Here is a 13,458-nt window from a genome sequence, read left to right on the forward strand (position 1 = left end):
ATCTCTTTAGTCTTGACTCCTCTCTTCCTTTTGGGTGCTAGACCCAAAGTACATCTGTCCAATTTAACGATCTACACCAAACATGTCCAAAACAGAATTTACCTTTTCCTCCAAAACCTTCCCTTCCTTCTAAATATCATTACACTTCAGTGGAACCACCTCATCTCATGGTTGAAATTTTTATTATATTAATGACCAATTATTAAATTAGGATCCTAGTTTTTTCCTCCTGTTTCTTCATTGAGGCCCAGGTCCTGTATAAGGTCAGTCTCTAAAGGACATGGCTGACTCTGATTACCCCTAATCCTCAGGAAACATGCTCTTTGATCTTGGACCATACGCCATCCAACTAGAAGACCTTACTTCTGCTTAGAGTATAAACAGAACCTAGTCTGAATTAATTCTTATCTTGAGGAAAAGAGTTCCTGTCCCAACTCAAGGAGAAAACCAACCAGTGTAGTTTGGATGGCCTAGAGTATCAAGCCAGAATCTGGGCAGGAGGAGCTTAAGACTTCCAGCTCACTTCCTCGGTAAATGTCCACCAATCAAGGCTGATTTTCAGTCATGAAGCAAATCTCCTTTTAAGGACTATTTAAAGCTTTCAGGCTCTCCAAGTCTTTTATCTTTGGTTATTGAGAAAAACCACTTACAATCAATTTATTGGTTATTAGCTAGCCTAATTATTACTCAGAAACTGTCTCTTAGATTTTTCCTTTAATATATGTTCAAAATAATGGTTTACATTTATTTATATAGTGCATTTCACATTGCTTCACAAATGTATCATTTTATCACAACCACTCTGGGAGATGAGTACTATTATTATTATTTCCATTTTACAGAGAAGAAACAAAGAGGGGCAACTAGGTGGTGCAGTGGGTAGAGCACCAATCCTAAAGTCAGGAAGACCTGAGTCAAATTTGACCTCAGACACTTAACACTTTTTAGCTGTGTGACCCTAGGCAAGTCACTTAACCCCAATTGCCTCATGGGAAAAAAAAAAAAGAGGAAAAAACAGAGGCATTAGTAAAATGACTTGCCTCCAATAATCTAGCAGGTGTCTGAGGCCTTATTTGAACTTGGGCTTTCCTGATTCCAGAGGCCCTCTAGCCCCTCTAAAGCATTGCTGTTATTTTCTTAATTCTGTTTTTCTCTTTCCTTTCACTTATTTCCTACTTCTCACTTCTCTCTGGATTCCACAGTCCAGACACACTGAGGCCTTTGAACTTTTCCTTACACATAATATTCCATTTTCTATCTTCATGCCCTGGCTTTCCCCTTGTTTTATTATTTTTCCTTTGCCTTTTCCTTGTTTCCTTCCAACTCAACCTGAAGCACCATCTTCATGAAACTGTAACATGAAGCTTTTCCTGGCACTCCCAAGTTATTAGTGCTTTTCTCTATCTTTATATTACCTTGTAACTCCTTTATACCTGTTTATGTGAATATTGTTATCCATCCTCCATCCCAACTTCCAATATGACAAAAGCTCCTTGAGGGCAGGCCCAGGACCTGGCCTTATTGACTAGACATCATTAAATGCTTTTTGATCCAGTCTCCACATCACAAATCCCAACTTGCAACTACTTGGACTATGGAAAAATTTCCTTCCTTGTTTTCTCCCCATTTATCAGCTCTTTCAATTTTGGGAAGTATGTGTGAGGCAACTGGGGTTAAATGGTTTGCCCAGAGTTACACAGCTAATGAGTATTAAGCGTCTGAGGATGAATTTGAACTCAGTTCCTTTTGATTCCATTGTGCCATCTAGCTGCTCCACATTTCTGTTCTGCTTATGGTTTTGTGGCTTCCTTTGCCCAAAGGAAATTTGAACATCTTTGCCTGAAATTTAAGGCTCTCTTATCTGGCTCTATCCTCCATCCCCTTTATGCCAAATTGCACTACTTCTCCTCAAACTCTTATGAGGTAGACAGATACTTCTCTATCCTCTCTTTTGTGTGTGACTTGTATGCCCCATGATTTTATCCCCTCCAGGCCGTGGCTTTAATTTTTTGAATTTGTCATTTGGTACTTTTCTTCCATGTTCATACACTTGCTCAGGTCTCCCTAACTTAAAAGCTTATTGCTATTATCCCACCAGATTCTTGCACCATACATCTATTTCCTTCCTCTTCACTCCAAAAATCCTTGCAATCTCATTTCTGGCCCTTCATCCTATTAAAATCCCTCACCTGACAGTGAATAACTACATTTTCCTTCCCCAATAATCTCTCCTAACCCCAATGTTGCTGAGAAACCAAATTGCCAACCTCTTTAAAAAAACAAAAACCGATCTCCTTGGCTTGTGACAGTATACCACTTATTATACTTCGCATAAGTCCTTCTCCTTTTCATTTTCTCTCCTCCAAAGTGGCTGTATATTCTCAGTTCTTTTAGCGATCTTATGACATGAATTACCTCATAACTATATCTCTACATACCCCTATCTACCTCTATAACTTTTTATCTGCAGCTACACCTTTTCTAAACTGCTCACTAGTGACTTTTAATTTAACATGTCCCAGATAAAGATCTAGCTTTTCTTCTAAAAGCATTGGATTACTTAACCACAACACCCTTTGCTGCTCTAAAATTATGGTTCCACTGCCACACCCCACTTCCACCTAACTCTTCTAAAAAGCATCCTAATGATGACATGCAAATTGGGCTTATTCTCCAAATGTACCCTTTCCAACCAGGGTTTCTGAAAACATTCTGTTGCTCATATCTTAAAAAAAAAAAAAACAATAGAACTTCATCCCAATCATATGTAAATTGTTTGGTCATTCTCTTAATTCATAGACATCTCCTGGCTTTCCAATTCTTTACCACGAAAGAGCTGCTATTTTTTTGTACACATACATCATTTTACTTTTTGTTTTTTATCTCACTGGGATACAGACCTCGTAGTGGTTTTGGGCTCAGTTCTAAACTGCTGTCTAGACTGGTACTTCACCAAGTTTTAATTTTCCCACATCCTTTCCAACATTTGTCATTCCTCCTTTTCTGCCATATTAACCAATCTGACTGGTGTGAGGTAATAGTTCAGAGATGTTTTAATTTTCATTTCTTTCATCAATATTTATTTAGAGCATTTTTTCATAGGTTTATAGACAGCTTTGATTACTTTGAAAACTGCCCGTTTATTCCTTTGACCATTTAACAATTGAAGCATGACCCATATTTCTACAAATTTGATTTTTTTTTCAATATGGTTGAAATATGAAGTTTTCATTAGAGAAATTCACTGTCAAATTTTTTTCACAGTAATTAGCAACCAATATTTCCCTCATTCATTCCACTTTCTTTCCTTTAACTCTGTTCATTCTGCTTTGCTTCTTTTACCTCTCTCAACCGTGGTCCCTTCTATCAGCTCCCTGTTCCCTTTTCCCCACTCCTCCTTACTTTTCCCCTACAGTAAGATAATTCTACACCCAGCCAACTATGATCTTCCCCCTGAGACAATCCCAATGAGAATCAGGTTCATGTGCTCACTTCCCCTTTCATCCCCCTCTACTACAAAACCTCACAGGCTTCTTTTATGCCAAATAATTTCTCATTTTACTTTTATCTTTCCCCTTTCTCCCAGTGCATTCTTCTTTTTCATACTTAATTTTATTTAGATAATCATACCACAACATGCAACTCATACCTCTGCTATATATACTCCAACTGCCCTAATGAGAAAAATTTTAGGAGTTGTATCATTTTCCTATGTAGGAATAGAAACAGTTTAATCTTATTATTCTCTTTCCTGTTTATCTTACTATGCTTCTTTTGAATCTTGTATTTGAAAGTCAAAATTTCTATTCAGTTCTGCTCTTTTCAACAGGAAAGCTCCATGGTTCTCTATTTCATTGACTATTCATTTCCTGTCTCCCAGAGAATTATACTGTTTTGCTAGGTGGCTGATTCTTGGTTGTAATCCTAGCTCCAACAATATTTAATTTTTTTTCTGGCTGTTTGCAATATTTTCTCCTTGATCTGGGAATCCTGAAATTTGGCTATAATATTCCTGGGAGTTTTCATTTTAGGATTGCTTTCAGGAGGTGGTCAGTAGATTCTTTCAGTTCCTATTTTACCCTCTGGTTTTAGATCATGAGGGCAATTTTAATTTCTTGAAAGATGATTTCTAGGCTTTTTTTTTAAGTCATGATTTTCAGGTATACCTGTAATTCTTAAATTCTCTCTCCTGGTCAGTTATTTTTTCCAATGAGACAGTTCACATTTCCTTTTGTTTTTTCATTCTTTTGATTTTGTCTAGATGATTCATGAAGTCATTAGCTTCTATATGCTCAATTCTAACTTCTAAGAAATTGGGAATTATCCTTTTCCACTTAGGCAATTCTACTTTTTAAGGAGTTCTTGTCAGTGAATTTTTTTCTTTTCCCCCTGCTTTTCAAGTCATTCTGAATTTTTGTGTCTTTTTACTATGTGGCCTATCCTCTTTTTTGGTTGTTTTTGCAAAGCAACAGGGGTTAAATGACTTGCCCAGGGTCACACAGCTAGGCAACTGTTAAGTGTCTAAGGTCAAATTTGAACTCAGGTCCTCTTGACTCCTGGTCTGGTGCTCTATTCACTGAGCCATCTAGCTGCCTCCATTGTTTTTTAAGGTGTTTCTTCCTCCAGTTTTTCCTCTCTTTTACCAAGCTGTTGGCTCTTTTTTCATGATTTTCTTGCATCATTCATTTCTCTTCCCAGTTTTTCCTCTACCTCTCTTGATTTTAAAACTAATTTTTGAGTTTTCATGGCCTGAGACAGCTTCATTTTTTTTTTTTCTTGAGGGCTTCAGGTACAGGAATTTTGACTTTTGTCTTCTGTATTTTTGATCTTCCTTGTCACTATGGTAAACTGTCTGTAGTGAGAATTTTTCTGTTTGCTCATTTTCCTAGTCTATTACTTGACTTTTAACTTTGTGCTAAAGCAGTGTTCTGCAAGCTTCAGCTTAAAGAGGTAATTCTGGGACGTGTAAGTTTCAAGTATAAGCATTGCAAGAGTTCTGCCCCTGATGGCAACAAAAGGACCCCTAAAAATCTCCTTTTGACCTGTTGTTTGATCCTACCACTGTGGGCTAAGAGGTATGGAAATGGATACTGCCACCACTGAACTAGTTGACCAGAGGCCTTCTGGTTTGCTGAGACCAGATCTGCACTGGCATAATATTTGCACTCCTCTCACCCCAATGCAACAGACCTTTTCTGCTGATCCAAGTTATCTTGGATTGGAAAAATTATTTCACTCATCTTTTTGTGGACTCTGCTGCTCTAGAACTAGTCATTAAAGATATCTGGAGAGGTTTGGAAGAGAGCTCAAGCAAATCTTTTGCCTTTACTCTGCCTCCCTTAACCAATGCATTTCTAAAGACCTTGGCTGTATTACCTACTCCACGGAGCGTTTTTAGAACACTCCAGCTAAAACTAACAAAACTCTTTTACTCCCTTATTGGTATCCTCACCTATCCTATGAGGATGTAAGGACACATGTCACTGAATAGCTATTTTCCTTTTTCATGTAATACTTATTGTTGTAAAATTGTGGTAGTAATTAATACAACATTGAGAATCCAAAAACCTCAATAGATATTAAGTATATCTATATACTTTCCCTGACAGTTGATTATTTGGTGGCTATCTTGTATATCTCTTGAGCACTCTGTAGCTTTACCCATTGTTCTTTGCAAGTCTATGCATAATAAGAAAGGATGTGTCAAAAACCAGGGTTAGAGCTTCCTTCAGAATTCTAATTGACCAAGCTTGGCTCCGGAGGAGAGTTGGAAAAAAGCCCCATTTATACACAAGTGAGGGAGGTATGATGAGGTAGAACATTGGGAATGCTGTGCTGGCAGATTTGCTGAACTGCTTCTCTCTTTTATTCTTTGTCTGTGGAGGGGAAAAGGGAAAGTTATTTGAAAATGAAAGTCACATAAAAATAAGATAAGGAGAAAAAAAAACACCCCTTAACAACAGATCATTGTCACTTTCTCTTCTGAGTAATGTTCAGAACAATTTTGGCTTTGTTCATGTTCCAGGAACAGATTGTCTGGTGTATTTAGGATCTCCTCCTATTGTATATCTTTATTAACTGGCCATAAAGTCAGTCTCTGGCCTTGTCTGTGTGCCACACTAGATAGGAAACAATTGTCAAAATTATGAAATGATCCTGTTTCAGACTCGCTTTATTATTCACAATGAAATACATAATTTGTGGAACAAGAAGTTATTTTTGGAAAACAATTTATTCAGGAATTACATAATTTCAAATATCTTCCAAAATACAATTTACTAGAATGCTACAAAAGAAATGAAATACAATAAGAAATTAATCTTAACTGTCATTAAATATTTACTTTCACTAATATATACATACAAAATGCCACACAATTATTTTGTTTTGCCTTGGAATGTGCATTATATGTTTCATACTTCTGCATCTTCACGCTTGTTTCTCCATCCTCACATTAGGAAGGCTCAATCTCAGCACTTTATACAGTTCTTACAATAGGCAAGTTCACTGTTCATGAAAGCTTAACATACATGTAGCGATTTACAGTTGGGGTAGTTTGTCCACAGGGGTGTCGAATTTGAAGTCTGCAGGAAACAGATCTGGGGCTCGAGGATAGATGAGTCTGTAAGACTGCCGGATTGTAACATCAGCAACTCCAGCAATATCTCCAATTTCTAAGAGGCCCAAAACAAAACATGTTACAGACTCCATAGCTTTTCTTTCCCCCACATTTATGTTATAATGTATCATATTGTATCATCAGATAATCCGAGATTGTTATATCAGAAAGAAATAGAAAAATGATTTTTTTTTTTTTTGGAGAAGCTGGTAAGAGTTAAGCTCTGGTTTTAGGTAATGTTTACAGCATGACTGAATATCACTTAAAAACCCAGTTTAAGACACTAGTGCACAGATGTTGAGTCTCTAAGGAGCTGTTTCCTGGGGAAATCACACTTTTATAAATCCATATTTTGGACACTCCCTGAGGCCAGCCCTCAGACTGCTTTGCCAGGTTATCAGCTCTGTAGCCTAGCCCCATTTTCTTCTCTTAAAAACATGGATGCTCCAGTAAGTCAGTTCAGCTTTTCCAGGGTTCTCTCCACACACTGGAATCTTTTAATCCCTTCCCACAGACTAAGCCTCGCTGGCTCCCACCTTGGGCTCTGGGCAGGGCCTGGGCCCACAGTGGGCTGACTGTACCACAACACTGACTGGAGATCAAAGTTCTCCAATGGACTCTTCCTGCTCTCTGGTCTTACTCTTCTTCCTCAATAGATGAATCACCATCACACTGCTCACAGTGTCATTTCAGACTCAAGAGGTTTGAAATTTTTTCATTTTCTGCCAAGAGCACAGAGACCACTGAGCTCCCTCCTCTTCCTTCTCCTCCTCTCCTCTGCCCTGCTCAGGTATTCTACAATTGCCTTCAAGCCTCTTCCCCCCATGCTGCCCTCAAAGTTTGCCCCTTTCCTTTTCTAATCCTCAATGTCTCAGATCTTTTAGACACCTGTTCCTCCTTTTTGTTGCCTACAAACATTTTTTCTTGCTCTAATATTAAAACCCCTTCATCTGATTCTACCATCCTCTCTTTCATCATCAAAGTCCCATAGGAAAAATGCAATATCCTTTCTACATATTCTCACTTCGTATTCATTTTTTGATCTCCTGAGGATCAAATGAGATTGAAGTACTATGTGAACAACTAATTGTTATTATATAGCAAATAAGTCATCTACTGCGTAGAAATATGGGGCTTCATATGTTGAATTTTCTTTAAAGAGAGGCAGAACTGAATTCCAAACCATTAAGAAGGTGCTTTTTTATGCCAATAAAAAAAATCAAGTTCTTAGTAATGGGGAAACTGCAGAAAATTCTAATGACATTTAAAAATAGGAAATAGAACTTCTAACACTAAAAAAGTTTGTTATCAGCTTTACTAAATCTAAAGTTGTAGGGATGTGGTATGGAAGAAAAAGGGGACAAAGATCAACACTTGGATTTTTGGAAACTGTTCTGTTCTTTCCAACCATTCCTTTAAAATACTGTTGCTTTCATCAGCACTACTGGGTATAAAGCAGACATTTAAGCTGATAAAACTGAAGCTAAAAAATACGGAGGGACCTTGATCTCATGACAGCAAGTCTGAGCACTGCAGCAAGATACATGGTTTTAGCCAAATACAAACAAAAACCCCTCCTCTTTAATAACCTACCACTCTTCAAAGTATATATATCCACATTTCTGAGAGCATAAAACAAAATACTCTACTATTTATACCTAATTATGTTATAGTCCATAATAGCATATGAAAGCATTAGTGGAGGTAGCATGAAAAAAAAATCTTCTCCCCCCTCCACCCACCCCGGAAATAGTTAAAAGGCCTAACAGGAGACCTGTGATTTCTGGCACCTTTTCTTCAACTGCTTATGACAGTGCAGTGACTGAACCAAGTCTTCCTCACTCTCAGGCCAGCGCAGTCTGCACTCTAACTCTTTGCTGCTCCCATATAAGACACATACACAGATAAAACCAAGTAATGCCTTTTTTCTTTTACACAATATAAATGAAAATCATTGGAGCAGTCAGCCATAAATGTTTCATGTTATCTTAATCAAGTTTACTTATAGAATTAAAGTAGAAAATCTAATTCTGACCATTCATGGTCATGGTTCATGGAAGAATTCAGAAAACAAAAAAAGTTTAAAGAGGGAAACACACACACACACTTAGTGGTTTGAACAGTTCCTACCAGAAGAAAAGCAGCACCTGGTGTTAAGAGCCGGACTCTTATCTGATGACATATCGAGCACGTGGCAGAAGCCTGAGCCCTGTATAGTGCACAGAATCCACACTGACTCCTTTTGCTGCCACTGGGCTTAGTGAAATACTTACCTTTCTGAGTCCTTTTCTCTGCAGAGGCTTGGGAAGCCATGTAAATCGCTGCAGCAGCCACAGAAATGGGGCTTCTGCCGGGCACCAGGTCCAGCTCCACAGCTTTCCGAGCAATGTGTGTAGCTGCCATCTGTACTTGTTTAGGAAGACCAAGGTTTGAACAAAATCTTGACATGAAATCCCCTGTTGTGATCAAATCCACACTGGTTTCTAAAGCCTTCAAAATTAGCTTAAAACACCGGCCTATTTCTTTCTTGGAAATCCGTGATACGGCACATATTTCTGAAGATAGATAGAACAAGACACACAGAAAGCTTCAGCTATAGCATAATTTACATCACACTATTTAAATTTTCTTAGTAAGCAAAAACAGTACTTTTTCCTTTAAAGAGGAAAATATATGGCTGTAACAAGAATACATTCAATTTTTCTCTGACACACTTAACATTTTTTAAAATAATAGCTTTTTAATTTTTCAAAATACATGCAAAAATAATTTTCAACATTCACTCTTGCAAAATCTTATGTTCCATATTTTTCTCCCTTCCCTAGACAGCAAATAATTCCATACAGGTTAAACATGCTGATACATTTTAAGATTTATCATAATTTCAGCTTCCTTATTTATGAAACAGGAATAATCATATTCAAATTACCTAACTGAATGTTATTTTGAGGAAGAGCTTTTTGCAAACTTTAAATGTTATTAAAATAAATTATTGTTATGTCTCCATAGATTAATTTCTGTGATTCTTATTAAATGATAAAAACTTCAGTTATTTCAGAAATTCAACAACCAAACAATTAAAAACTAACAGGCCTTCTCTTGAAGAACTGAACATAAACAGGAATCCTCAATTCCTTCCATCTTAAGGGAGCAAAAGAGACAGAAACCCACTAGCATATCCAGAGGAAATGTAGAGGTTCTCTGGTTTAATTACAAAATAATATAATCAAATAATAGATAAAAACATTGTTCTGAATAAGCATTCTTAGTGTGAAAAAAAATTGTCTGTAATCAAAGTAACAAAGGAAAACTCAAAAGATGACATAAGTAGGTCAAACTACATTATGAAATCAGATCAAAAAATAAGATCTGTAGAAATACTATTTAAACTATTGCTGAAAACAGATAATTTGCTAAGAATCTGTTTTTTACCAGCATCTACAAAATTACTATTTTTTTGGATAATAAATTTAATGTAGGTAACATACCTTTAAATGTTCTAGGAACACCCTCTTGTCTACAGGCAATATAGAGACAAGCAGAAGCTATGGCATCATTAGCTCTCCCCTTCAGGCTCTTCTGTTCATATACTTGCTTGAATAAATTATTTGTTCGATCCTTCAAAGCAAAGAAACTAAGTTTAATTAACTCTAGGCCATTTAATTAGCCACAATATCAAAAATTCATAGACTCATTATATTATGCTAACTAAGTCAATGCCAGCACAGTTTAAGAGAGATAGACAAGAACTTACAACTATATTTCGAGGGAGGTTAATTCTGTCTGCCATAGTCGTAATTTCTTTGAAAGCATTCATCATTGCACGATCAGAACTGCTCATTGTTCTGCGATTTTGATACTTTGAATTTCCAAATTCATCAAAGCTTGCTGCTCCAGTACCCTAAAGAAGAAGAGTTTGCTTGCTTAGATCATAGTTGTAAATTTAATATTTGAAGTTTTTCCAATAAATTTTGGACACAACAAAAACAGACCACTTGAAGACCTAGTTCTAAATTGATCTAAGTATACTACTAACTTCTTTTACATTTGCATATGTAGATAATAAAGTTCTTCTTAATCATCTTTTTAAACTAGATGACATTAAGAAGTTCTCAATAAAAATTTTAAAACACTATTTACTTAATTTAGGTATTCAATGTATACTAAACTACCCAATGACTAAACGATTCCAGAAGACCAAAGAGGAAGCATGCTACCCTTTCCTCCCAGAGAATTTATAAATCACGAGTTAAAGAATGATGCCATGGAAAATGTAGATTTATTTTTTTTGACTAGGAATATCTGTTACAAGAGTTTTATTTCTCTTCTTCCCTTCTACTCCATGACACCTCTTTTACTTCTCTCTATAAGGAGAGAGGGTAGGATACATTAGCGAAAAAGAAAAGAAAAATAAGATTAAATACTTTTTAAATCCTCAGAAGAATAAAAGGAAGTCAGAAAGAATCAAAGACAAGCAGGACACTTTCAAAGTTATATGTACATAGAAATTCACAATTGGGGGCAGCTAGGTGCCGCAGTGGGTAGAGCACTAGCCCTGAAGTCAGGAAGACCTGAGTTCAAATCTGGCCTCAGACACTTAACACTTTTTAGCTGTATGACCTTGGGCAAGTTATTTAACCCCAATCCCCTCAGCAAAAAATTCTCTTCTTTTTTTTTTTAAAATCTCCTCTTTTTTTTTCTTTTAAAATTTTTAATAGCTTTTTATTTACAAGTTATATGTATGGGTAATTTTACAGCATTGACAACTGCCAAACCTTTTGTTCCAATTTTCCTCCTCCTTCCCCCGACTCCCTCCCCTAGATGGCAGGATGACCAATACATGTTAAATATGTTAAATTATAAATTAAATACAAAATAAATATACATGTCCAAATCGTTATTTTGCTGTACAAAAGAATCAGACTCTGAAATATTGTACAATTAGCCTGTGAAGGAAATAAATCTCCTTTAAAAAGTGAATTATTCTAGATACAACATATATGGCCTCTAGATAATATTTACTAGCCACTAACATTTTCAATTTAATTAGCTGAGTTATTTTGCAGATTACAATGCCTCTTAAATGTAAGAAGAGTGAATAGAAAATCAAAATCTAGAAATTAATACACCTCTATTCAATAATGCAAACAAAAACAATCTTTAAAACGACAATCACATCAACAAAATTAGAAGTATATGATAAAATCTAATATCAAATTTGTGATACAAACTTTAAAAACTGGTTAGAGATCGATAAAAGACAAAGTAATATTCAATAGAGAAATAAAAGATTTCCCACTAAAAACAGGCAGAAAGCCAGGCTGCTCCTTTTGGCACCCTTTCTGACATTATTGCAAATACTATTTTAATAAAGCGAGAAGATACCAGAACAATTAATATTGGAAATGAAAGCTCAGATGAGGGTATATCAAAAGTGAAGAAAATGAGCTGAAATTGCAGAATACAAGATTAATTCACAAAAACCACCTGCATACATATAAACTTGTAATGAAGATGAAGGCCTTTACTGAATCAGACAAAAATCATAGTGAAATTATACAGAAAAAAGATCAAGTGAGGAAGAAGTTAAGGGACACAAATATACAAATCTTTGCACACCAACACCTAGGCATTACTTAAGTCATATCCCTTAGACCAATCATTCCAATCCTGGTGACACACTCTGAAAGTGTGAGCAAAAACAAAATAAAAGGCTATTTACAGATTTTTACAGCAGCATTATATGTAACTGCAAATAAAAGACTAATAACAAAAACTTTCCTTCAAATCTAGAAGCAACCAAAATGTCCAATAGAAGTGGTCAAATTGTGGCATATTAATATAATGTAATACAATATAAAATTAAGATAGACAATTATAAGGAACACAAAGAAGTATATTACTTTAAATTCTAAAATTAATTTAAAGTTTTAAGCCAAGTTTAGCTATTTCAAATAGTTTCTAACAATTTTAAAAAAACATCACATGAGTTTCCCCAGATTCTATATCTATAGAGTGAAAGGAAAGAAACAAGAAACACAGGGCAAACACCCTTCTCCCCTTCCCCTGTAGTCCTGACTTAAAGGAAATACATTCCTAAGTCCCCATGTCATACCATGATAAGATATTAGAGACTATTTCTAGAACAATGATTCCCATATCTTGCTTCTGTGACAATGGAGGGTGCCTGGCTACATATATTTATTTAAAAATATAATGAAATTGTTAATTTTCACACATACAAATAATGTACATAACTTGGGGGGTGAGGGAGGGGAGGGAGAAGAACTGTTATAAAGTTAAACTAATGATAAGTGCTAAAAACTTCAAGAAGGTTGTGTACTATTGTGAGAATAGCACATATTATCAATCAATACTTGTTTCAATGTCACCTAGAATACTGGGAATTCAAATGTCAAACAGTTGTTATTTATATATTTGCATACTATTCAAAATCTGTAGTTTGCTTATTGCAAATATGACAATTGAGATTGAATCTTTATAGTATTTCTCCTTTTAAAAGCACAATTTATAAATTCTCAAGTGTGTAATGACCACGTATTTAAAATCAGCCGGAGTCAGGAACTCAGGTTAAGGGAAAAATTTTCAGTCTTTATTGAAGTGAAGAGGTGAAAAAAGATTGCGATAGCAATATGGGCAAGAAGGATTGCGATGCAATATAGCAGCTGCAACAGGAAGCCAGCTAGCAGAGAGGTCTGAGCTCTCCTCCCCTTCCTTTTCCACTCCCCTGCCTCCACCCACCAGAATCGTCATTTCCTATACAACACATCAGGACTTGCACAAAGAGTGGGCGGGGGCTATTCTTTCTCCAAGCTTAT

The 13,458-nt window shown here is 36.0% G+C and overlaps 1 protein-coding gene across 1 annotated transcript in view; it reads right to left on the minus strand.

The window, feature by feature from the left end:
* Nucleotides 1–6,154: 6,154 nt before the first annotated feature.
* The window catches only part of GTF2B (general transcription factor IIB), a 37,454-nt gene continuing 30,150 nt past the window's right edge, over nt 6,155–13,458 (minus strand). The window contains exons 4-7 of the mRNA XM_051999350.1: nt 10,374–10,520; nt 10,108–10,237; nt 8,893–9,174; nt 6,155–6,674 (exon numbers count right to left, since the gene is read on the minus strand). Coding sequence (XP_051855310.1) covers nt 6,541–6,674; nt 8,893–9,174; nt 10,108–10,237; nt 10,374–10,520 — 693 coding nt within the window. The 3' untranslated portion in view covers nt 6,155–6,540. The remainder of the gene's footprint in view (nt 6,675–8,892; nt 9,175–10,107; nt 10,238–10,373; nt 10,521–13,458) is intronic.

Source organism: Antechinus flavipes, chromosome 4, assembly GCF_016432865.1.
Source record: "Antechinus flavipes isolate AdamAnt ecotype Samford, QLD, Australia chromosome 4, AdamAnt_v2, whole genome shotgun sequence".
In the NCBI taxonomy this organism is placed as follows: domain Eukaryota; kingdom Metazoa; phylum Chordata; class Mammalia; order Dasyuromorphia; family Dasyuridae; genus Antechinus; species Antechinus flavipes.